General features: G+C 37.1%; 2 protein-coding genes across 2 annotated transcripts; one reads left to right on the top strand and one right to left on the bottom strand.

Annotated features, from left to right (window-relative positions):
- The first annotated feature begins 6,432 nt into the window (after positions 1-6,432).
- LOC120342994 (cofilin-1A-like) lies at positions 6,433-7,651 on the top strand. Its single transcript, XM_039412055.2, has one exon. The coding sequence runs from the start codon at positions 6,501-6,503 to the stop codon at positions 7,068-7,070; it is 570 nt and encodes a 189-aa protein (XP_039267989.2). The 5' UTR covers positions 6,433-6,500; the 3' UTR covers positions 7,071-7,651.
- A 3,551-nt stretch (positions 7,652-11,202) lies between these two features.
- On the bottom strand, positions 11,203-24,601 carry LOC120342975 (3-hydroxyisobutyrate dehydrogenase, mitochondrial-like). The gene is made up of 9 exons (XM_039412035.2): positions 24,427-24,601; positions 23,991-24,007; positions 23,459-23,602; positions 16,041-16,150; positions 15,227-15,348; positions 14,798-14,895; positions 12,552-12,664; positions 11,818-11,974; positions 11,203-11,520 (listed from the first exon to the last, which is right to left on the bottom strand). The coding sequence occupies exons 1-9, from the start codon at positions 24,485-24,487 to the stop codon at positions 11,350-11,352; spliced, it is 993 nt and encodes a 330-aa protein (XP_039267969.2). The 5' UTR covers positions 24,488-24,601; the 3' UTR covers positions 11,203-11,349.
- Between the last annotated feature and the right edge of the window lie 1,300 nt (positions 24,602-25,901).

Here is a 25,901-nt window from a genome sequence, read left to right as displayed (position 1 = left end):
AACCACCGTACATTTGAACCACGTACATCTGAACCCACGACAATTGCACCGGCATACTATTGCACCTATGAGAGTTTTTTTGTTTTACGGATATTTAAACCCTTACTAACCCTAACCCATGGGTTTAAGCACCCGCATATGGATTATTGCTGTTTTGATTACATTATTGCTGTTTTGATTAAGTTTTGACAGGTTCGTTGTGTATGCTAATATTATAGTTACAGAAACTAAAACTAAACTCTGAAAATGGAAGGAAAATTCAATCAATTGTCATCTAAATTGGACCTTATGGAAGCTCACATCACCAAAAATTTGAAACTAGAAATTAAAGCAATCGTGGAAGACAGTATCAGGGATTTACTAAAATACACTATTAGTGAGCACGACAAAAGAATGTCTACTCAAATTAATGAGTCTGTTTTAAATAACACTCAGCAAATGACTGAAAAACTGGAAGCCATGTTCAAACAGAGTAACGAGCTGGTTCAAAAATTTGCTAAGCTATCAAAAGATCTGGATTGTATTCGCGTAGACCATTCAAATCTACAAACTAATATCTGTGCTGTGCAGGCCAGTCAGGAATTCATAAATGCTGAATTCGAAATTCAGAAAGACTATATAGCCAAACTAGACCAAATGGTAAAAGATCTGACCGCAAGCAATGCAAGCCTGCTGAACATGTGCCTTTCCCTGCAGCAACGGGTTGACCATGAATTTGACGATCTCGCACAGTATGTACGTAGGGAGAACCTGGAGTTCCATGGTATTCCCTATACTGAAGGTGAAGATACAGACAAAATTATTGTGCACATAGGAAAATTGTCAGGCATCACTGTCGAAAGGTTGGACTTATCAATATCTCATCGAATCCCCAGGAAAAATAGCTCAATAACTGGACCAATTAACATTTGAAGTGTCCCAAATCATATTACAAAATGTTACATTCTCTTTTTCTAGATTATAAATTTAATATGCCAAGCTTTTATGCATTCATGATATTTCCTTGTTGACATGAGCTCTTTATTTGATTTATTTTTTGATTGCTATTATTAAATGCTCTCATGTAAAAGAGTCCCTAATTGTGTAATAAAATGTTCCATTCAATTTTTCTATCTTATGAAGTTAATATGCTAAGTTAATAGCTCGTTTTCATCAACCTTTGACATACCAACGATATCTCAATACTTCTCTATTGAGATCCCTGGCCAATCTATGATAAATTAATCCATTTACTACCAATTAGTGTAAAAATCTGGATAAATGGCCTTGATTAATGAATTGTTCTATTTCTATGTACAAACACTAATATTTGATGTTTATTTTTAAAGTGTTCTAAATCATTTGACATAGTGTTATGAAATATTGCATCCTATTTATTCCTACATTAGGTCAACTGTTGTGTTTTTGCATTAACTTTCTTGATATTTTAATATCGATTGTTTGTTTATACAAAAGTTACAATGTATTGCATTTTTGAAATGCATTTTTTTGTTGTTTAAACCAAATTCTAATTTGTTTTGATGACTCAACCCATGCTTCTGATTACATTGCACTAGTGTGTGTATAGTAGAATAGAACTCTAACCCATTTTGCTTGTTCAAAATCGCACTTGATATGTTTAACTTGAATTCATTCAATAAAACAAGTTACCCAAATAAGGGGTAGCTTGTCTGACCTGCTTTCCCACTTCTTTTCGTTTCGATAATTTTACATTTTGCAATATAATTTCAATTTGTGCAAAATCCCATTATTTAAATGAATGCTTCCATAATTGAAAATAGTAAATTCATGTAAATATTGTACATAGTATAAATCGTGAGAGACATTGATATATTGACACGAACCTGTTATTTTTATGCTTATTCAATATAATTGGGTGGCAACTGACTCTGATGACCCCCAAAGGTCGTATCGTTGCTCCCGAGTCATATACCGAAAACAATTTTTTTTTATATTTGTTTATGTGTGCATAAATTGTTTTCTTGGTTTGACAAAATGAAATAAACTCTCTCTATCTCTCTGGATTGAACCCACGGATAAACGCATAGATTCAAATGTACATGGTTCAAATGTACGTGGGTTCAAATGTACGGTCACCATTACCATTGGATGAGAGACTGGAGTGGGTATGTATGACAGCGTAGTTGCATGGAATTGGACAAAAAGCAGTTATACACAGTAGCCTACGAAAACATATATCTATTTTATATACATATATAGCTATTAGGAAAGATGCTACTTACAAGGGATATCAGATATGCCATCTGACTAGATATGGAGATGTGTTTCTTATGTTCATATTTTGTGTTGAGACGTTGGCGCAACAATCAACGATTACAATGTATTTGGGAGTTTCTCACTTTCCAGCGGTCTTTGTTACATATTTGAGCAAACGGCGTCAAAACCTGACTACGTTGACTCCGACAACCACATTGTATACTAATACAATGACGTTTACGTTGATTGCGCCAAACCGCAGCGAATGAGTCTCACTAAGGCTATATTTGGACTTTAGATATTCATCCGCCCATCAGATATTGTATTTTCCTCAATATTATGACATCTGTATTTATGTAAGAAACGGTTCCAACTGAATTAGGTGAATATTCGTGAATATTTAGTCTACATGAACGCAGAAATAAAATTTGAATAGTATAAATTCACACTCTCAATATCATCTAAGCCAGTTTTATGCTCTACAATTTGTACGTTAACAGTAGACTGGCGGTAGGGGCGGGATACTTAGCGAGGTAGGGCTGCCCGCTTTGCGTGATTTGTGTTGCGGTGGCTCTGCGCCAGGCCAGATGGTTATGTCCCGTTTTTTTTCTTATCAGGTGCTTGATTAACCTCTCAATTATGTTTCTGTATTAACCAGTGCAAGAGTTCAAGAATCTGTAAATACTGAAGTACCGGTACCGCAGCAGTAGGCTAACCTATCTATAGAGTGGGAGTGGTGACTCTTCTACGGCCCATGGACCGGGGCCACGACCCATCGAATTGGACCTCGGCCCATCAGGCTATGGGCTGCGGCCCATCAAGTTGTGTAAAGGGACTATTCACTTGGCTAACACAGTTCTGCAGTTAGTCCTCGAACTCATATTAGAACTATAATGTGAAAAATCTGAACATAATTTTGTCCCAACCCTAACCTGGTACACATACTACAGGAGTATTCTCTTCTGTTGCTTGGTATTTTGCTTTATTTTTATATAGAGGCTTATCGTAAGAAAAAAATTTGGTGGCATCACGCGTTTTTTTTTTCGGTACGAATATTGACAATTTTGTAAAAATTGAAAATTTTGGTAAGATAATTGAATTTTTCCTGATTATGGGCCGCGCCCCATAGCCTAATGGGCCACGGCCCATGTGGCCAAATTAGATGGGCTGTGGCCCCGGCCCATGGGTCGTAGAAAAGTCACCACTCATGTAGGATCTATATCCTGTATAAGGTACCGGTATATCTGCATTTTTAAAGATCCAAATGATGTATCTTATCTCTGTATCTACTGAAACTTGAAAACTACTGAAGTACGGTACCATATTTTTAGTCGCAAATACCTCAATACAGAAATATATGTAATCCTATCCTAGACGGACATCTTCCTCCATATTCTGGCAGTGGCGTATCTACCTTAAATGGCGCCCATGGCAAATTTTTAAAATGCGCCCCTTTGAATGTTGAATGGCAATTTTTGGGTTTCGTGTAGTTTCATACCTAACGTATTTCTAGTGGGCGTAACATAATTTTTTAATATGTCAATCCTAACCCCCCCATCTGACTACGCCATCCGAAAATTATGTTACTACGACATCACAATTATGTCATAGAGCTTGCCAAATATACATACGATCGCCCGAAATGGCATTGGCGCCCACGATAAAGAACTGACTGACGTTATCGATCCCTCTCCAATTGGAATCGTTGTGACGAGAAAACGAGAGAAATAACTGTTTGATTTTGGGTGCTCGTTTGCGCGTCTTGGATGGCAGTTCGTATAGTTTGAAGGGTTCTATTACGTCACTGTGATGTCGTAATGACATAATTTTTGAATGGCGTCGTCAGGTGGGAGTTAGGATTAATACAAAAAAAAATTGTCATAATACGCCCACTAGACGTATGTTAGGTACGAAACTACAGGAGACCAATTTTTAACGACTGTTGTTGAGTTGAGATGCTTCTATGTTAATATTTCAGTAAAAATAAGAGGTTTTAGTTTCAAATAAGGTGCCCATACAGGTACTGTATAACATTCATTTGAATCTTTGAAAACCTGTCAAAGTGGCCCTAAGCCGAATTCTATTGGCAGATTGGTATACAATCTACTGATCTATTTAAGTATGTGGCGGGAACTCACAGTGCTGATGATATGTCTGTATGGACGTTTCGACCTACGTCCAGTGTGGATTTCATGGCCCTTCTCCACAAGAAATTGCAAGTGCAGTTTTAAGTATTCTGTGGCGTCTGCAGCTGCCGCAAAACCATGGCGGTATTTCCATACCATGGCCGCTACGGCCAAACCTATGGCTAGGGATGGCAATATAGAATACCGAATCCGGAGGATTCGAATCCCAAAGTATTCGAATCGAACGGGATCCGATAACAGGATTCGGTTTCCGGCGCCACGCGTCAATTTTTGTATTTTGGGTTTCTGATTTATCAATTACAGACGAGCTTTTTTTCGCGTGGAAATCTCTCTCGTTTTAATTAAACTCGCGTCTGCTCGCAAAGAACCCGTAAATCGGTAAACATCAAACACTGTAATTTTAATCGGCATATTCAGGACAAGAAGTCTGCAATATAATCTCACGGCGAAGACTCTGTATTGCACCATTTTTGCGTTTTCCTGCTTTGCTATCTAGCTAGCGTATAACAATATTAAATATTTGTGCCGACTTACTGGCGATATTCCGGTGATCTGAATACAACAATCTTTAATTGTTTACAGACGTGCCTTGCTTCATTTTAAATTAAATGTTTTTTCGCGACCTACGAGTTTTCCCAAAAAATGATACACGTAAACCAAAACTCAGGCGTTAAATGTTATAACATTACTTGCTATTAATTTAGATCAGATATTATTTACGACTGATTTCATTATACCATTTTCCGAAGTACAAAGTTATATTGCAAAACGCGTACATCTGTCACATTTAAATTTTACTCTCAAAAGATTACATATTCTTCGATCCGTTTCTATCGTTCAAGCTAGACGCACGTTTGATCGAGTGTCTGTAGTATTTTAGTCGCCGATGAATTTTAAAAAAAGTTGCCGCATCTGGGGAAGATAGTGACGTATTGAATTTGAGTAGAGCCAAGTCTGGGTAGATAATGATATGTAACTATAAATATAGAAAATGAATTCGTCTAAAAATGTTATTACCTAATAACTAAGTACGAAATCGCGTTTACGGGAACTTGGTTTTACATGTCTTGTTTGCACAGAATAAAAAGTTGATTTTAATCGGTCTTACTACTTACTGAATACAGCGCGAAACACCGCAAAGAGCGCGAAACGGAGGGAAACGGAGGTTCTCTTTTTTGGTTCAAATTTAGAACTTAAAAAACAATTCCTTCATTTATGAATTGGGGCAGAAATTCTCGCACAAAAGATATTGCTATCTACTGTAAAATTTCAAATAAATTGGAGCAGATTTTGTAGAAAAACGTAATTTAACAGTCAAAAAAGTACAACAGAGGAAGATCTATTGCTACTAAATGGATTGTTTGTCTAGCCTACAATGGAAATATTCAATAATGGTAGATATGTCTGAATAAATTGTCATACAAATATTTGGGACGATTTTACAAAACTAAACCTGGGTAAAATATTTTTCTGCAATCAGTTTATACTGCAACACGCAATACCTAATTCTAATAAATAAATAAATAATGAAAATGAAGGGTGGGTTTTTAAAGAAGATGACCCACTAAATACATATTTGCCATCTCATGCAAAAATACTATACCTTGTTTTTACTCAAGTAAATAAGATTCTTCATATTTTTAAGCTCCGCAGTAATGAAAGTGTTAGTTGTTAGTCATGGGTTTTGGCGTGTTCTTGCAAGCCGAAAGATGTGTGTTGTCTATTATCAGCCAGTTTGTAATTATAAAACCTGTTAGCACTGTTTATTGGCAGCTCTTCCATTCCGCCACCCTTCATACTGTCAAATATAATGGTTACTGGTGGGCAATCACAAATTTTTTTGGTGTGCAGAATTGCATGCATTCTCGGGGAGCACCTGCCACAGAACCCAGTCTGGGCTGTAATCGACCAGCGGTTATGTAAACCACCCTACGACATCAAGGAGCCCAGCAATCTAGCACATAATTCTTCCCACAGGATTCGTACCCACATATACACCCCCCTGGAATCCCAGTTCATATCCTGGTAATTAGCAAAGTAATTCTCGTTTTCCATTCACTTTTCTCAAATTATTAACCAATATTATTCAATATGTTTTGTAGTTTGTTTTCAGTATATTTATGACAGAAGTTAATTATGGCTTTTTCCGGTATAGAAGTGTCCCAAGCGACGAAAGACATATTTGACAAAATACAGACTCTGAGAAAAAAGGGGAAAATGCCTGGTTGTGTGTTTAAAATTGTTCCTCATGAAAAGAACATAAAACAGAACAGCATTGAACCGGTTGAAGCAAGCTTCCAAGAAAATATAGAGACAAATGGACTTGAGTTTTTCAAAGAACCATATTTCAAAGAGGATGAATGCTGTTACCTGCTTTACTATTCTTCAATTGCAGCCGAAGGTAAAAAAGAAAATCCAATCCCCCTTTTAATACATTGGTCTCCGGATGCTGCCAAAATCAGATACAAGATGCTGTCTGCAAGCTCTTTAGACCACATGAAGTCTGCTGTAGAAAAAGCTCAGATCAATGGTTGTCATTGTACGAGTTTCAATACTAAAAATGATGTCAGTTTGAATGGTTTATCAAGCTTGAAGTGCTTGGGTACATCACGACCCGTGATTTTGGATGGAGTGAGAGTGAAAAAAATTAAAGGAGGAGAGTACAAGGAAGACAAGTCCGAGGATGGAAAAGAATGTCATAAATAAATGTTGTTCATTATACCGTTGAACATTTACATAGTCCCGTTAATCGCATAATTCTGATATAGACAATTTTATGTACAGCTCTTATGTGAAAATTCCAAATTAAGTGGCATATTCATTGTTTTTGTTCAGTTTCAAATATGGCTTTGCAGACTACATACATACGAGACTGTTATCTGGCATTCCCAATCATGTTGAATACATCTTCAACTCGACAATTTCCCTTTTCTCCTGAAAGCATATGTTTTCTCTACACTTTACTGGAATAGTTTATATGTAATTACATGCCTTTAGATGTCTCAAATACTCTGCATATCATCAAATTTAGAGACTTTTGACAATTGTGACATAAGCTCTAGCAATGGTAGGTTGAACCATCGGGTCTGAATTGTATTCTGTTCGAGGTTTATGTTCAACACGAGCATAGTTAATCCCAAAATGGCAAAGAGTTTTGAAGGCTCAACTATGCAAAATGGGAATGCCACACCACACAAATCCCTGTGGTTGTTATTATTTCTAATATTATGCTGCTGTTGTAATTTCTTGTGATATTCGGACAAATGGAATAAAATTAGTTTAACCAGTTGGTCAGTCTGCAAATTTCAAGATTGGGCAGTGATGCTTTCAGTTCATGGTATTGCAGGACTTCTGCCATAAGTGCTGTTGTGGGGAAATGCGAGATTAATAAGCGTGGCTTAATACAACACTTGATATAAAAACAGGGCATGAGCGAGACAGGTGATGGCTACCCACCGCCACCCATGATACAGCAGATGCAGAGACCGTTGATTACTGTACCACACCACAAGGAGTCGATCAATCCCTCTCGCGCGTGATTATTTTGGGATTGGTTAGACCTGCGGACCCATGCGGGTAATCAAAAGGTGCGATGGCAAGCGCATTCCTAACGCGTACTTTGCACCACTGTAGAGCCAGAGTGGATGTATCGATTTAGGTGCCAGCTAAGGCCAGGCCATAATTTTATTCCGATTTTCCTTATTTCAGTTCTATTACGAGTTCGGGGCTGTCTGCGTTAGCCAAGTGAATATACCCATAGGTTTCAGTCCCTATACAATTTACACAACTTGATGTGAAGTACGCAAACAAAATTAGTTACCGCCATATTGGTACACACACTTCAGGGAGTCTGTTTCGATTTCATAGCTGTTGGCAATCTCCTTTGAAAGGTGTGTGGCATCAGATATCTTAATGACCTAGACCAGAGGTGACGAACCACTTTGCTTTAGCGAGCCACTTTTTAAGTCACCGCTGAGTGAGCGGGCCGGGCAGCGCAACTATTTATTCATCCCATGATACCTATTAAATTTCATTAACAAACACGAACAACTGCATTCGTACATCTGAAGTTATTTAATGGTATATTCCAGCATAAAATAAAACATTCAATGCATTTTTTGCTTAGTGAGATTTTTGGAGACTTTTTTGAGGCCCTACTGGAGATTAGGAAACTCTCAACTGCATACCAAGATTTTTGTCTGTCAATCTTGTTGACCTGTATCGGTTGAGGTTTCTGATGGCGTCATTTTGCTCGACCGCGAGCTCCATTGGGTTCGGGTGTTCGAGATCCGAATTTCCGTTGAAATACCACAAAGTTGATTTTATCGCAGATATAGGGATTTTTCTAACGTTGATATCTTGAAACTGATCTTGGGTGGTACTGGTAGAATTATCGGTGTTGAATAACACATCAAATTTTTATAATTCGTAACATCGCAAAAATACGAATTCAAACTAAATATAATCGGTCAGTTTGAAACAAAACACTTTTATGGTCGTGGATTGTCGTGATATTTTGTTGTTATGTTCTTATATTGTGAATGCAACCGCAGGTTACAATAAACACACAATTAAATTAATACAACACAAGACATTATAAATAGACTCCGATTAGTCGCCAATTGAATACTATACACAAAAGCAATATCCTTACCAGACAACAAGACAGAAAAACATTATCCGTCGTTAAAGTGGGCTGTTTCACAAGTGGCCTGCCTAATTTCGGCGACGGTTTTATGGAAATTTCCGGGTGCTCCCGAAGTATGGTGCACAACTTGAACATAGTATATGTACCAGTTAGGGTCATCAGGTTGTGCGCCATCTTGGTGAACATACTTCGGGAGCGCTAATTTCCCGATTTACATTCCCCCCTCCCAATGTTCCCTCTAATTTTTTGTAGTATGTGTGCGCAGAAATTTTGGTGTGTGCGCACTTTTTTGGAAATGACTAATATTTGTGCAAAAACCAATGAAGGAATTTTGGCGTTCTAACCGGGTAATAAGTGGGCCAACAACAAACTTTCTCAACCTGCCAACCGAGCACATTGTTACATTACATCGAAATACGTCTGTGCGCAGTAAATCTATGCGTGTGCGCAGCCTCTGAAAGCTGTGAGCGCGCCCACACGCGCACACCTTAGAGCAGTGATTCTCAAACTAGGTTTTGAGAGCCGCATACTATTTGTATTCTTGAAAAATTGGTATGTATTCAAGAAATGATGTACACGAGGGGGTCCCCCAAGTTGATTGACGGTGAGCCTAAATACACAGCAGAATAAAATTGTAGGGCCCGAAAAGGGGAGCGAGGAAAAGTCCGCGGCGACACGGCTGGGGTTTAGGGCGCGTTTAAGCGCACTGACAAAATTTTGAGAAGTAGGCACTAAAATAGGCTCTAAACTTGATTTTAGATACACCTAGCATGGCAGTTTGTTATGTGATGAAATTAATAATAATTATAATATTTAGCTGATAGAATTCGCGAGAAATAAATAACAAGCACGGCTTTCAGCAAGTACTTTGCAACTGCTAGTGACTAATGAAGTTACTTGCTCATCTAGCATATGGCATCGTATGAATGGCTACCTGTGGCTTGTTTTATGGTAGGGAAATCACTGCTATGTACAAAACACCCGCCAGTAAAACACCACCGCCTCCGCTCAAAATAAAATAATCCAGTTACGGTTTTAGGGTAAGGGCGAGGAATGCAGATTGCGCCGAAAATTCAAATTCTGAACGCTTTTCTAACCTGAATCTGAACCGCAACTAGTTAATTACTAATTTATTATTTCAGAACGTGGTGTTTTTTGCAAATATCGCAATAGTAGCGAGGGCTTTGTAAAAAAGATCCGTATCTCGCAAGCCTTCGGATACATAAATTATAAACGAATCAATTCTGTGACAATTGTCCGATTTTTAAACATAGGCATTTTTTCAAGATCTTCCATTGTTTTAATCATTGAGCTGAAGTTCTAAAATTTTTATTACTGTCAGATGTCCCGTATCGTGCGCCAGTAATATATATAAGTCAGGATGGTCCAAGGTTGGGTCGCAAAAACTTTTGAGAAGGTCTCGCGGGCCGCAATCGCATAATAATCGGATAAAAACATCGCGAGTTTACTCACTTTGAATATAGCCTACTTGAGAATGAGAGTTTATTAGGTATTTGTCTGTTAGATGAACGCGATATCTCAAGAAGTCAAGGTTGAATCTGCTCCAAATTTAGCATGTGCATTCACCATATCTCGGACCAAAAGTCTATTGATTTTGGATGAATTATGTCGTATAATTAGCGAGTAATTAATTAATTAGTTATGGGACACGCGGCGTCACTATAGGTCATGATTCGAAACAGTAATTTCGATCGATAAGTCTTCGGTCTCCGACCGATATTCTCATTTTAAAGTCAGCTCTGCAGCTAATCACTGCTGTCACATGGCCAACACTTGAAAATAGAGGAGTGTTTTGACTAAAATAAGGGCACAAACGTCTGTTCTAAATGAGTAGTTACACGAGCTCATCTCACAGGCTTGGTCCTGTCTGCACAAGACAATTCATTCTCCTTTTGTCGATCACAGGACGTCATTCCCATATAGGCACCGTCTTGACATTTATAGATACAACATTGAAATTCCGACATCGGGATTAGGGAAAGGACTATTCCCAGTTGGAATAAATCAAAATTGTTCTGCTCATGAATACAAATATCTGCCAATGGTTTAGTAGTGTAGTGTCCAATGGTTTAGTCACCACTGACCTTGACAAAACTCTTTTAACCAACTAGCTGGTACCTTGTCCAGATACCAGCTTACAAAAACCCAACAACCCATTAGACTTCGAAATATTGTTTAGATTCATGATTTAAAGTAACCAAATACAAAAGGCAATATCATCTAGGTAACCATAAAAGTGCAAAACTTGATTGGTACACTTTGAAAAAACACTTCAATATTATATAAAAGAGCAAGCAGAAAATAAGATGAACCGCTTCAGTTTTTGGTCTCGCATTCTTCTTCCGTGCTGAGGTACTTGTAAACTGATGAAAAATCTTTTAATCCATATCCCTTCATCACCATTGTTCTGTACATTTGCAAAGCCTGTGAACCGAGGGGAGTTGGCGTTTGCGTGTTGATTGCTGCAGTCTGAGCCAGACCAAGGTCCTGCCAGAAAAAATGCGTAAATACCTATAACAACCTAAGCCAGGCATCAAGTAAAAAGTAAAATTTTGAGTGTAATTTCTAATGATTAACATATCATGAACTATTTTGCAGTACAAATTTTAAAATGACATCGGTTTTTTGACCGGTATAAGAAATTATTCCATGTACCTAACCATTGTCAATAGTTTTTGCCAAAACCTGGCCATCATTTATGAAACCACCGTATTGGGAGACTTCGATGCCAATGACTCAAACGCAGACACATTTACGCATAGCTTGATCCAACAACCATAATACCTTGCACATGAGTGCACTTCCAAAACCTCCATTGTAATTATTGCTGCTAGGTACACCTTCTATGACTCCTGGCACCGGGTTATAGGTATCAGATGACCAACAACGACCAGTAGAAATATTCATAATACTCGATAAAGTCTTTGGATCCAAACCAAGCCTGAATAAAATTATCATTTGACTTATTTTTATTCTCACAAGTATGCTCAATTTTAACAAAAGAACTGCAAAAAAACATCAATCAGTAGTTTATTTTCCCATCATACTGAAAGAACACTTGATATACAAATTGCAATAAATAATTAGGAGGTATTTCAGGGTGAAATGAGCAGCGAGAAACCAAATTTGGGTATCGAGCAGCGGCACCCATGAGAAAGTCTAACAAGAAAATAATAACAAAAAGTCGAACTGTATGTTATTTGAAAAAAAAAAAAAAATAGATATGTTGAGGCATGCCAACGTGGTATGCCCAGTAGTCGTGCGTTTCAAAAACGAAAAAAACCATGTACCAACAATCTGAGTAACCATAACGACAGCTGTGTTAGGGCAAAGTCACACTGTGGTCTAATATAGAACATTGTACTTTTGATTCTGTAAGGCGCGGGGCTACAGTAAAACTGAGTTCCACAAACAGGAAGCCTACCAGTTGTATAATATGCATACAAAAGACCTTAGACATAATAAAAAGAAGGCCATATCTGGACAAAAATTACAACAAAAATGAATGTGTCATTTACCTGCTGCCAAGATTCAACGCTTCAGATACTCCAATCATAGATATTGCTAGCAACATGTTGTTGCAGATTTTTGCAGTTTGACCTGTGCCAACTATTCCACATCGAATTACATTCTAAAAGTATGTAAATATAAATGGCCAGACATTATGGGTCTTAGACATCCGAACCCATGGGGAGTGGTTTGAACGGTTAGGCGGAAGTAAGTTGACATTATGGGGTAAAGATCCCACCAATGTCCACCCGCTTACCATATAAAATAAATCGGCTAGACAACAGGCTGGATTTCAGTTCTGCAAAAAGAAAGTCTTTACATACACATCTACCTTGATCAGAAAGAAGTCGTTAAAGCTTCGTTATGCTTCATAATTACCATTTTTGTCAAAAAGTTAGTGTTTTCGCAATACAATAATGATTCGATTACTTTCTTATATGTAATGGAAAAGGAGCAGTAATCAGAAAGAAGCATAATACTCTAATGAAATAAAATGATGATTTATGTCAAATATCATGAAATGAATGAAGAAAGATTGGTGACATCATATTACATCAGTGGTTCCCAACCTGGGGGTCGCGAAGGTCTTGCAAAACAGTAGAACATAATACAAATCTTGAGGTTACATATTTATAATAGAACGCGACGTCACACGAAAACATCTGCATATCCTCGCGCCGCGATTCGGTAAACACACGGGCTTCAGAGCAATGCTGTGTAAACGCCGAGATTCCGATACCAAGGGGTTTACTGGAGGGTAGGCTTGTCTTTTGCTCTACACGTAACCGTTGTACCAGAGGACGTGCAAAATCAATTTTTTGATCTTTGTTGTGATTCAGTCGCACGCAGTGGTGAGCTGTAGCCGGAACGCACTGGAACGGCGTTCTGGTTGTTGGACATTTTATTGCATTCCTGTTGGTAAAAATAAAGTTATGGTACAAAAAGTCTAGTTTCTCTGGTTAAAATAGTTATTATTACTTATCGATCTTAAGATTGGTAAGTATGTCGATAGGTATTTGTCTGTTAGATGCACACGATATCTCACGAAAGCGAGGTTTAATCTGCTCCAAATTTTGCATGTGCATTCATCATAGCTCGGACCAGAGGCCAGTATTGATTTTGAATGAATTGTGTCGTATAATAAGCGAGTTATTAATTAATTAGTGATGAGACACGCAGTGTCACTATTGAGTCAGAGTGAATGAATGGAGGATCCCCTAACTTTCGATCGATAAGTCTTAGGTCTCCGACCGATATTCTCGTTTATGTTTTGTTACATTATGATTCATAATTCTTTCTACATCACATCACGCAAATAATTAGTACACAAGTAACGTGTAATAGATATTTCTCTGCAACTGACCCCATGGAAATTCATCCTATACCTTTCTAAAAAATAACATTTGTATTGAATTGCTATAAATACTTTTGTGATTCTGCACAGACATAATTCAGATATCTATTTAATCATATTGCATTGCAGTTCTTCGACTCTATCTTAGGACAGTCAAAACATCCTGTCCGCGTCGTGTTGTAAATATATTACATTTTGGCGAATTAGGTGCCTTCCGGTTTGTTACGATTTTTCCAGCTCATTACTGGTCGTACGTGACCTATTTTGTGAAAGATCACTGTTCTGTTGCTCCATGTATGAATCCTATCCACAACTGACTGAAATAGGTTCTGAATTCTGCTACCTGTTTGCCACAACGTACCTAGGCACGAAATCGAATGAAATTCGAGGATGATATGAGATTAGCTTTGTCAAAAACTCAACCACGAATTAAGCGGTTTCAATGCCAGCCGTCACATTGAGTAAAACTGCAGCTTGATGAAAATGTAAATAACGCAATATTCACTTTGCCGCTTATCGCTTATTTTATTGATTAGTATTGAAAGTGAAAAGGGGGAGGTCGCGTGGTATGTGTAAACCACCAAAAGGAGTCGCGAGCCAAAAAGGTTGGGAACCACTGTATTACACAATTTTTAGTTGGTGATAGAATGTTATGTATTGGAATTCCGGCACTTCAGAAGTGTGTGTACCAATATGGAGGAAACTAATTTTGTTCGCCTACTTTATATCAAATTGTGTACAGGGACTGAAACCTATTAGCAATTGGCTAAATTAAAATAAGGAAATTCGGATTAAAATTATGGCCTAACCCTAACCTGGTACACACACTACGAGTGTATCGGAATTCCTGTGATAAAGGTGCATTTCTGATATAATCCCGCAAACGAAAAAATATCATACTTTCCCCATATGCAAAAGCAGTTCCTTGACAGCATCAAATTCAGTCTCCTGTCCACCTACCATGAAAGTGAGAGATGCTGCTTTAGCTGCAACAACACCTATAAAAAACAATTTGTTGTTGCTATTTACTTTTAAAATTAAATCAAGACATAAAACTGAGTGGTTGAATTTTCGGTACTCTCGTAGTGTGTGTACCAGGTTAGGATTAGGCCATAATTTTATTCAGATTTTCCTTATTTTAGTTCTATAACAGGTTCGGCGACACAACTTGACGTGAAAAAATTCGCACACACTTCTAGCGAGCCAAATTCTGATATGAAATAATTATAAAGAAAAATTATGTAGTTTTTTAGCAGCAAGCACTTGAATCAGATGTTTATGAACAATAAACTATACAAATATATCGACATGTAAATTGAAATAGCTTACCTCCAGATACTGGAGCATCCATAAAAACGGCAGCTTTATCAGAAGCCTTCTTGGAAACTTCAATCGCAACTGCTGGATCAATTGTGGAACAATCTACAAGCAATGCCCCTCCTTTCACCGCACTAAAATGATAAATAATGTTCAAGATCATGAACAATTTTTATTTTCATTTCCGTGCATAATTCTGCTAGTTACATGATGGTGAGTATATTACCATACAGCGCTGAAAACTTTCGGAATTCGCTGGAATGTTTTGATAAAGTGATGTTGGGTATAACAGAACCTAGTCATTACTAATGACACAGAATTTATTGATGAAAAAATGAAGTTCCCAGTATGTCATGTAGATGAAACAACAAAACTTTGGGTGAAAAAAAAACTGAAGTGTATATGGCCAGGCGGTGTGCCGCATCGTGCTAAGCGTTAGGAATACCGGTACATCGCCACCGCACCATTGCTTACCCTGTGTGGGTTCGCAGCCCATGCAGAAATAGTTATGTGCGAGAGGATTACTGGACTCCTCGTCACTGTAGGGTGGTTCATGTAACCGCTGGTAACATTGAATCCATGCTTCCGAAAAATAAATAACTGGCTAACTGATCCCATATCGGCTTTCCTCTCTTCCAGGGTAAATATGTAAATCCTATCCTATTTGTATAAAATGAAGAAAAATTGAAATCGATTGATCTGTTAGTTAAAAGCAACATATAAAAGCAATTTTTCCGCAACAACAATAATACCCCCTAAACAAACAATATATCAAAAAGATCCATATATTATGTACACTTCATGTCCAATATTGATATCAACTCACGACAAAATTCCATCTGGTCCTAGATATACTTCTTGAACATGAGGACTACTAGGAAGCATAGTAATGATTCTCTCAGCCTGTTGAGCAACCTCAGCAGGGTTTTTCCCAACCTATAATAAGCAAACAAAAATTAAATAAACCTTATTCTAATATTGTAAAAAACTAATCAGTGAGAAATGCAAGTATGGAGAGGTTACACCAGGGGTGTGCAATTACCGTAGTTTCCTCAGTGGGCCACTTACAGATAATAGACTTGGTTACTAGGCCGGAGGTTCAAAACTCAATATGAAGTTATGGATGAAAAACAGTTCGTTTACAAATAACCAGCGTCGATAACAATCGCCTGCGTATTTGGTTCAATTTGCATTTAAATAACATTGGAAGATTAGCAAGTTACACGAGTATAGACAGAATAACTGAAAATAAAGGCTGAAATCAATGTATGCGCAGAAGAGAAAAATAAGTTGCAGCATTCACACTGCAGTGTTAACTCTAAGCAAATTATGAGTGCGAAAGTGCTTCGCAGTCCAAAAAAAAAGTGCGAAAGTGCTTTTGCCGATTTTAACGAGTTAGGTGCCCTAGCCTTTCATATAACTCATTTAAAACGGCATAGATACTCGAAAAAGCGCTCCTCCGGTTAATATTATGAATTAAAGGGAAGCCTTTTCGTTAACCGAGTTCCCTTTGAGCGAATTCATGTTTAATTAAAACAAGCGAATTCATCGGCAACGAAATGACATCTGCTAACACCTGCCGCGGACAAAACTTTCATGCAATGTATCACGGTGTCAGTTGCTTACTCGCGTAAACAGCAAAGACTTTCACATTTGTTACTCCTTCCATCTAACAGACACGAGGCCGGCTGGAAACCATATTAGTTACAGGGTGGATCGTTTGTACAAATCCGGTGCAAAATAATCCCCCCCCCCCCCCCAATATAAATAGCAATCAACTAATTAGGGTTAGGTGCGCTGGAAATTCAACTTTTCGATTCATCCCTAAACCTAATCTGATAATTATTAATTTGTGATTTTGAACCACTTTGAAAGTCGCCACCGGCTGTTTTATTAAAAGATAGGTTAACCTACGTTCCCTCCGAAATATTATGCAGGATACTCCCCTGTTTTAGGAGATAGGTTGACCCACTTTCCTTTCAAACTTTTTTCTCCGAAATATTACACAAGATCACTTTGAAAATCCTCCCGTTTCGTGAGCTAGCGTGACCTAATTTCTCATTTACATTTATATTATACTATTTCAGAGCTTACCCAAAGACAAGTAATTTTTAAATGTCCACATGCCTTGGTTTGCGTGCGAGTTAGTTTAAATCGGGCAGAAAACATCATATATTGGCAAAATGTTTAGTAATGTCATGTACTTTCAGCATTCATAAATAGCACTCTTTGTAATGCTGCTGACCTAGTATCAAATATTCGCATCACAACGCCACTTGCGAGGTTTCCATATATTTCAATTACACTAATAGGAACGATGACATCAAAGAGTTTTCTTTTGCGAAGGTACACTAAATATAACGAGGGTGATTCTTGAGAAAAACATGAATATAAAAAATAAACGAATGATATGATAATGGATCCCAAATAATTTTGAGAGTGTCTCGAAATACCAATCCATTTGATAAATAATTTTTATTCGACCACATGAACGCTGATATCCTGAAAATTAATGTTGAAAGAGAATTACGCATTCTCAGATATCGGACATCCAGTCGCGATATTCAATCGTTCATATGCACAAATCTCACATTAATAGTAATTGCTACCCAAGTTTGTAAAGTTTAGAAACCAACAAACAGAAAATAACTAACCTAAAACACAATTAAAATTCAGTCGGCAATAAATTCGTCGCCAAGACGATGCCATACAAAACAAAAAAGATTTGGTCGCGAGAGTTACGTGAGATCACTGCCGTTGTTTTTTAAGCAGAATGTAAAAAAATTTATAAATAATAAACTGGAGTTACGACGCCCTTTACACATCGTGTGTATTAAACTTCCCTGGTAGGTACTTTGGTAAGTACTATTATTATTGTACCTATACACCTGTTGGAGTATTTCGGACAATTTCGAATTTAAAATAAATGAAAACCAGACATATAATAAAGACGAAAAATTAAATGAACATTTATTGAAAAAGTTATTATTTAAGAAAGACAACATGATCGTACAATTCCGCCAAAACCTCGATGTTCGCAAGTGAGATGATAAATAAATACTTCCCTGTATTCGATCAATTAACTTTAGCGTATCGTTGTTCGGCCAACAAACAGCCGGGTGCAAAATATTTCCGTCCTATGATATGCTCACAAATATTCTCGATATTAATATCATACCCTCGCGTATGTACTTTCTATTAGCTCTTTAGTGATCCCTTCCATCCTTGGCCAAGGCATGTTTCGAATATGTGAACATTTTATTCGACCATACATGGCCGGTGGGATGTTAAAATTGTAAACAAGAGAGAGGTAAAATCAATCGCGAATTTCGTTATAACGGCTCGTTTACGAATTGTTGCGCCTGTTATCGTCGAAAATGATTACATTTGTTGTCTTTTGAGGCATTTAAGCAGTAATAATTAGGGCATGACATCATCAAAATCGTCAAGTGAGATCTTGAAATTGCAAATTCCGTAAATAAAATTGCGAATTATTCGGTAACGAATTCAGCTTTATAGACCGTTGGGGTATTGTTTTGTTGAAAATTATTATTAATTTGAGAGCGCCAAAAACATACAGTCCATACCGATGCGACTGCAATTTATATGGTCGCAATTGGTGTGGCGCGTTTATTAATAGTGTAAAATAAATTAAACGAATATCAATTATAACCAAGCCTGTCAGCGTGTTTATTTTCTGTGGGCAGGAATCGTAAAATACCATCTTGAGACAAATTCACTTCTATTATAAAATCTTAATTTTCAGTTATTATCGTTATACAAATAACGTGTGGCAATTTTTCAAGTTATCGTCGATCAAAAAACCACCCCACACTCGTCCAAACGTGTGTTGAGCTTGAACGACAGGAACAGATTCATCGAGGACCTTAATTAGGGAAAATATGTATTTTATTGGGAATGCAAAATAAATGTAACAAAACGCATTTTTTCTGATATAACTTTGTATTTTCGGAAACGGGTTGCCGTGAAAGGTAAAATTTGATCTAAATTAATTGCAAAAATATTTTATTTTAAATGTAACAAAACACATTCTGCGATATAACCTTGTATTTTCGAAAACGGGTGTCCTGAAAAGTAAAATATGATCTAAATTAATCGCAAAAATGTTTTATTTTAAATGTAACAAAACACATTTTCGCGATATAACCTTGTATTTTCGGAAACGGGTGTCGTGAAAAGCAAAATATGATCTAAATTAATCGCAAAAATGTTTTATTTTAAATGTAACAAAACACATTTTTCGAGATACAACTGTATTTTCGGATACCGGGTGTCATGGAGAGTAAAATGTGATCTGAATTCACCGTAAATAATGTTTCATTCCAAATGTATCATAACGCATTTTTTTGCGATATAACTTTGTATTTTCGAAAACGGGGCGTCACGAAAATTATTAATTTAATGTTTTATCTATCGTCTAACTAACGTCTGGAACACATCATTTTCGGGGAAAACTCTAGCCCGCGAAACGTCATTTAATTTAAAATAGAGAATGTTTCACGCATTTCAAAACGGATCACCAGTAAGTGGACAGGGATTCAACCCTCCGGATTCAGTATTCTATATCCCCGTGTCAGAACTTTCTGAAGAATGGAACAAAGAACCCGTCAAACCGCCGCGGAAGAAGGGGAGTATTTTTTGCACTAATAATTAGGGCGTGACAATATCAAAATCGTCAAGAAACTGGTGAATTTGCAAATTCCATAAATAAAATTGTGAATTGATCGGTAACATTTTAGCTATAATTATCGCCGGGGTATTGTTTTGTTGGAAACACGTTGAAACTTGAGGGAATTAGTTACAATTAGCGCCTGACCTCTATTAGGCACTTGAGCACTCGAAAAAAAAAGCACTCTAGCCCAATCTTTTTAGCATTAAGTCGCATACGTAAAATATCTTGTAAAAGAAGTGCTGTTCATTAACGTCATCTCGTCTTATGACCACGCAGAAATGCTTTTATAGCCGAATTATTCAATCACTATTTCAAATCAACATTCAGGATTGGCACAATTTCAGATTTGCGAAGTTTATCACCATAGAAATACATGAGAAAGTTAATTATCGTCTTAATAAACATCTGCATCACGGTATGGACAATATTACCATTCGCATAAAATTGGGACGGTGAATTTACAAATCTTGATAGGTAATATTAAAGCCAGCGCAAATGTTAATTTGAGTCCTCAATGTCTTCAACAGCTGTTGCCGATGTGAACAAACGGGTAAACCCGAAATATAAAACTTCGATGTCCGCTGACCCACAAGAATTCATATTTGTAAAAAAGAGAGGGCGGGAATATAGATTACCCAAAACCTAGATATCGCCGCCAAAACGATCGGTGACAAGAACAATTAGCGATTACAACGGAATTAACCAGTAAAAAGGCTTTGTTGCCGATTTTTTAATGTTTCCACCACGTTTATTCGGTACTCCTTAAAATATTCGATTTAAAAAAATATTGAATTTTTCCCACCCCTCCTCGCATATCAATGAGAAATAGTTGTGTAAATATCGCAAAATTTCGGAAAATGCCAGGTCCTTTCAACATTGTGATTACAATAAAATGGCACTTAATGGTATTTTGTGAATTTGTTGATTTTGCAAATCTGTGACATGCTGCTAAAAGTTTCGTCTGATTTGAAAATCGTGCAGTTTGGTCACAATTCATCCAAAGTGACTAAAACAGGTTACTAACACTTTTTATAGTCATTTTGAATTCATCGATATCATTGATAGTCACATGACCACTCTCGTTCAAAGAAACGCCCCGGGAGCGTTTTTTGCGGGAGAAGCGGAATCCGTGTGCTTGTATAATAATCATATTATAAACAAGAATTTTGCTGTTAATGCAAAAGCTTTATCTCCTATGTCGGCATCTCATAGGTTAGAATTCCGGTAAATATCGTTATGATATGCAGAATTGAGTTACAAAAGTACCAGTATGTTACTTATTTGTCAACTTAATACTCTAAAATATTTGTTAACTTTGAATTTTTATTCCATTCAAAATCGGAAAAAAGTGCTATTTCTCTTCAAAATCGGAAAAAAGTGCTATTTCGCAGTCCCTAAAAAAAGTTGCGAAAGTGCTTCGCAATTTTCGCAAAAAAGTGCGCTAATAGTGAACACTGATTCACAGCCGCACGAAACAAGTCCTGGAAGGTCCCAAAAAACATGTATTTTGCAGATCTAGTCGCAGGCGTTAGGTTTTACCCAGACTGGATTCCATGGCAGATGCACGCCCGAGGGCGCTAGCGCTCCACAAAAATGCACGCGAGCGAATTCAATTTTGCACGCCGAAAATTTGCAATTGCTCACCAATGTAAATCGGTTTAAATAGTTTTTAAATCAATAATCTAGTAATATAAAGATGCCAAAAAATTATAACTTTACAATTGTCGACTAATACTTGCTTGCAAGATTTGGCCTGATCGAAAAATGCGAAGCAAAAATCACCATATCGTGTTGAATGATAGGAATCCCGTGAGAAAAATCGCCTCCTCACCGACGCTGGCCAGTTATGGCTCTGATTCAGCGTATTTTTAATACAATAATTTTACACGGATGTACTGAACAGTACCGGTATCTAAAGTCGCACAAACACTCTCAAAATTAGTGACAAAATATAGAAATGATGTTTTGGGGGTCAAAGGTCAAACGCCCATTTTTGCTATGATCCAACTTATTTTTACGCGGATGTATTGAGAGGTATCTTAGTTCGAAATCAGTTTAGCGGGCGCAGTTGTTTTGCACGCCGTGAGCTATAATTGCACGCCAGAAATTCTTATTTGCACGCGGGAATTTCTGATTGCACGCCCGATTTCTCGTTCGAAAAGGCCATGAAATCCAGACTGGGGTTTTACAATGACATAATTGGGACGGGTGAGTTTGAGGGATATGTGGATCATTTTAACATTATATTCAGGTGCGGATAATATGATGGGAGTTACAGTATTTATTTTAGACAACGATTCGCTGTTTTAATCAATATTTTCAACGGAAATTCATATCCATAAAAACTATAGTCATAATTCCAGCAGGCACAAGTGAGCAGGATGAAACACTATGGTGGGCCGTGATTTGCCCAACCATGGGGCACGCTATGCCGTATGTGCAATCATAATATTGCGAACAAAACATTTCTGTTTAAGCAGAACATGTTTCACTTATTATAATTTTAGTTTAGAGGTCTGTATCTCCACAAGTTCCTCATTCTCCAAATTAAATAACAAACTACAATATGTGTCTATCTATTAGGCCAGGGAGTAGTTAATCAGGTAACTATTTTAGATGATTAACGGTTACAATTAGGTTAGATCGTAACTGTGATCCAAGGATAGCTCTATAGCAGGGTTGGATCCCACTTAGACTGGTGGGTCATGTAAGTGACGTGGAAAGTTACACTTTATGAATAATATTTACAGTGATACAAAGCAAAGGTGGAAAACAATCAGCTTCGTGCCAAAACTTAATTTGTAATCTCAACAAATTCCTTGAGCTAATTTAGCTGAAACATCAAAATTTGATTTCAGTTTGGTTGTGGCAGCATCAGGCGGATCATATTGAATCACCCAATGGGCGGATTTGGCCTGCGGGCCATACTTTGCCCATGTCTGCTCTATAGTTATATCAATTATTGGCTTATGCCATGAAAATGCAGCAAGTAACAAAATAGGCTTGACAGTCATTTTAAATTTTAAGAACGACCAATTGATGACAATAAACAAATGCAAATTCTGCAAAAATAACATGGGCAAACAATTATTTTTGGAGAATTAGTGCAGAACGTTTAAACTTACTAAAATTCCCAGCCCTATTATCTATACCAGTGCTTTTTAACCGGGGTGCCGTAAAATATTGTCAGGGGTGCCGTGGGAAATTCTCCAAATTGTGTGTCTATGCGGTGTAGCACCCGGCAGAGTAATCATGTAGTACAGTACTGTTCTATATCAGACGGTGGCAGCATCAGGTGGCGATTTGCTTTTTTGTCTTTGTTTTTATTTAATTACTATTCAGGATGTCCTATTCAACATCTTTCTTCAATGTTAAAAATCTTATATTAACAATATAACACTTATATTGCAGTATTGTGAATATTAGGTCTTTTCCCCATATTTTCAGCTGGTGGTGCGGGATTTTCTCACTGAAAAAAGTGTGCCTTGGCTCGAAAAAGGTTGAAAAACACTGATCTATACTAGTATGTATGATCCTAAATACACTCTCACCACTGCCCCCTTATCTTGTAATAGTTTCACAGAATCTTGCACTTTATCATACACAATGACCCGATGTCCAGTTGCTAATAGATTTTCTGCCATTGATCCACCCATATTACCCAATCCAATGAAACCAACTGGAGTTTGTGATCCCTGTAAAGTATGTTATCTTTTTTATATATTTGGTCAAGCAGCAATATAAAACACGTCTCATTTTACTACACTGACTTTCAATCCATTATACAGAATAAAAACACAAAAAAGTCTTGGAAAAGGCATTTTTGATATAGGCCTATCATTAATGGAAAAAGCTTGAACATGCACGGCCTACAGGTAACTTAGCGTCAAGCCAAAAATAGCAGGTAGGCCTATCTAAATGTAGTCTATATACAGTGGGCTAACACTGTAATGCAGCAAAGTTTAAAAGTAACTAAACTGAATTATGGTTTAATCGCATTGTTGACTGTACCAAACTCTGAAGTTTGGAGGAACCGTAATTAGAACACCATAAAGAATTTATAAATGTCGTAGAAAAACTCACCCGAGCAGCTGCAGAAGCTGAAATGCATACAAAAACATAAACAAGTTAATTTCAAATTTTGTTTAGAAAATGTAAGCTAGGACTTCCAGACTTCAGATGACAGGATGATCGCTAATAAAGTAATATCTAATGAATGCATATACTGCATATACAGATATAAGATACCGGTACCTAAATACAGAAATACTGAAATACCGTACCGGTATACGGTAAGTTATCGTATACCAGTACGGTATACTGTGATTTGAAAAATTATCCTGGGTATCTCAGTACAGCAGTACCGTGCCTGCATATTCTGATATTGCTGATGTAAATTCCGGATAAGACAGTAAACTGGTAAAAGGCAACTACCGGTAGGTACCGGTATAATCTGATACGGTACGGTAGTACCGGTACGTACACCGTATGGCTGTACGGACTAAAAGCAATAACTCACCAGAAAATTGCCTACAAATCCAATTCAGGTTATAGGAAAAAATTCTCTTCAAACAAAACATGACGGAATGTTTTTATAGGAATTACGGTAATCCCCAAAACGTAAAACGACAGTTACCGTTCTGCTGGTTGTCAGAACTGCAACCAATCGAGCTTTGACCCCGTTTACTCGTTTAACAAGTTCTAAGCAGTGGTGGGATTCAAATTTTTTTGTCAGCCGGTTCTATTACAAAAGTCATATTTTTCAGCCGGTTCTGGTACGAAAAGTCATATTTGTTTTAGCAAAGAAACCAGTGATGCTAACCGATTCGCTGATCTCATACAATTCCGCGAGACGGTTCTATAGAACCTTACGATAGAACCGGCGCGAATCGGCTGAATACCACCACTGGTTCTAAGTATAAAAAGCATTTCGATTCCATAATCCGCATAACAGACGATAACATATTCGATAAAAATTAAACAAATAAAATCTGCTTACAGAATAAGAAGAGCGAATAAACTTTAAATAAGGTTTGAAACGTAAAACATTTTGAATTGAAAATGTGATACCAAAATAAGTGACATTCCTTGACATAGATTTAAATATGTGTTTTCACCCGCTGTTATTTAATCAAGAAATTCACCGATTTTATTGATTATTTAACATGCGTGACTCCCATATTTTTAAACCGATTGTTTAAATATGCATGTAACTGCTTTTCGTGTTATAGTTGAACTATGTATGCCTGGAGAAGTCTGACTTTGGTCAGACGAAACGTTACAGAAATATATTTGTGTTAGTGTGCAGCAAAACTCTTAAATCACTTAGGATTGTTATCTCTACTCTTGCTACAGCATCCTTGCAATATATGCATACGGATCCACTGGCACAAAAACATAGAAGAAAGATAAGTAGTTAGTCTCGCAGAAACCAAATAATCAGCGCAAGTTGTTGTTGTTGTTCTTTTTCACAGAAAAAAAAATCGAAAAAATTTCTCTCTGATTACTGGACCAATTGCTTTAAAATTGTCAGTGCTGAAATATTAAATTTTTCGCTAGAAGTGTATTACTTTTCTTTATTTCAAATTTTCCGGTAAGATGCATGGGGTTCGTTTTATTGTGTGCCATGACGTCATCCAAATTTGCCACTAGGTGGCGCTCTCATAGCCATAGCTCTCTTGTTCTATGGCAACTGATATGCAGATATACATGCCATTCACAATATAGAATGAAGTGGTTCTCAAACTTTTTTTTACCGTCGCAATCTTACAGTACTTTATACATTATCATCGCCCCTATCAATATAATTAAACGTGAAGTTACAAGTAGACTAATCATGGTTCAATCAAGTGTGTGTTTAATGAATTGATATTATATTTTTATCCACAAAAATACGTCACAACAAGCTTTTTTCAAGAATGATTGATCCGAGTTAGAGAAAAATATTTCCGAGCTGTCGGTTTCGGGGTTGTGAACAATTTGTGATTTCACATC

Source organism: Styela clava, chromosome 3 (assembly GCF_964204865.1).
Source record: "Styela clava chromosome 3, kaStyClav1.hap1.2, whole genome shotgun sequence".
NCBI lineage: Eukaryota > Metazoa > Chordata > Ascidiacea > Stolidobranchia > Styelidae > Styela > Styela clava.
The sequence above is the reverse complement of the archived record's forward strand: the minus strand, read 5'-3'. Positions and strand labels throughout refer to the sequence as shown.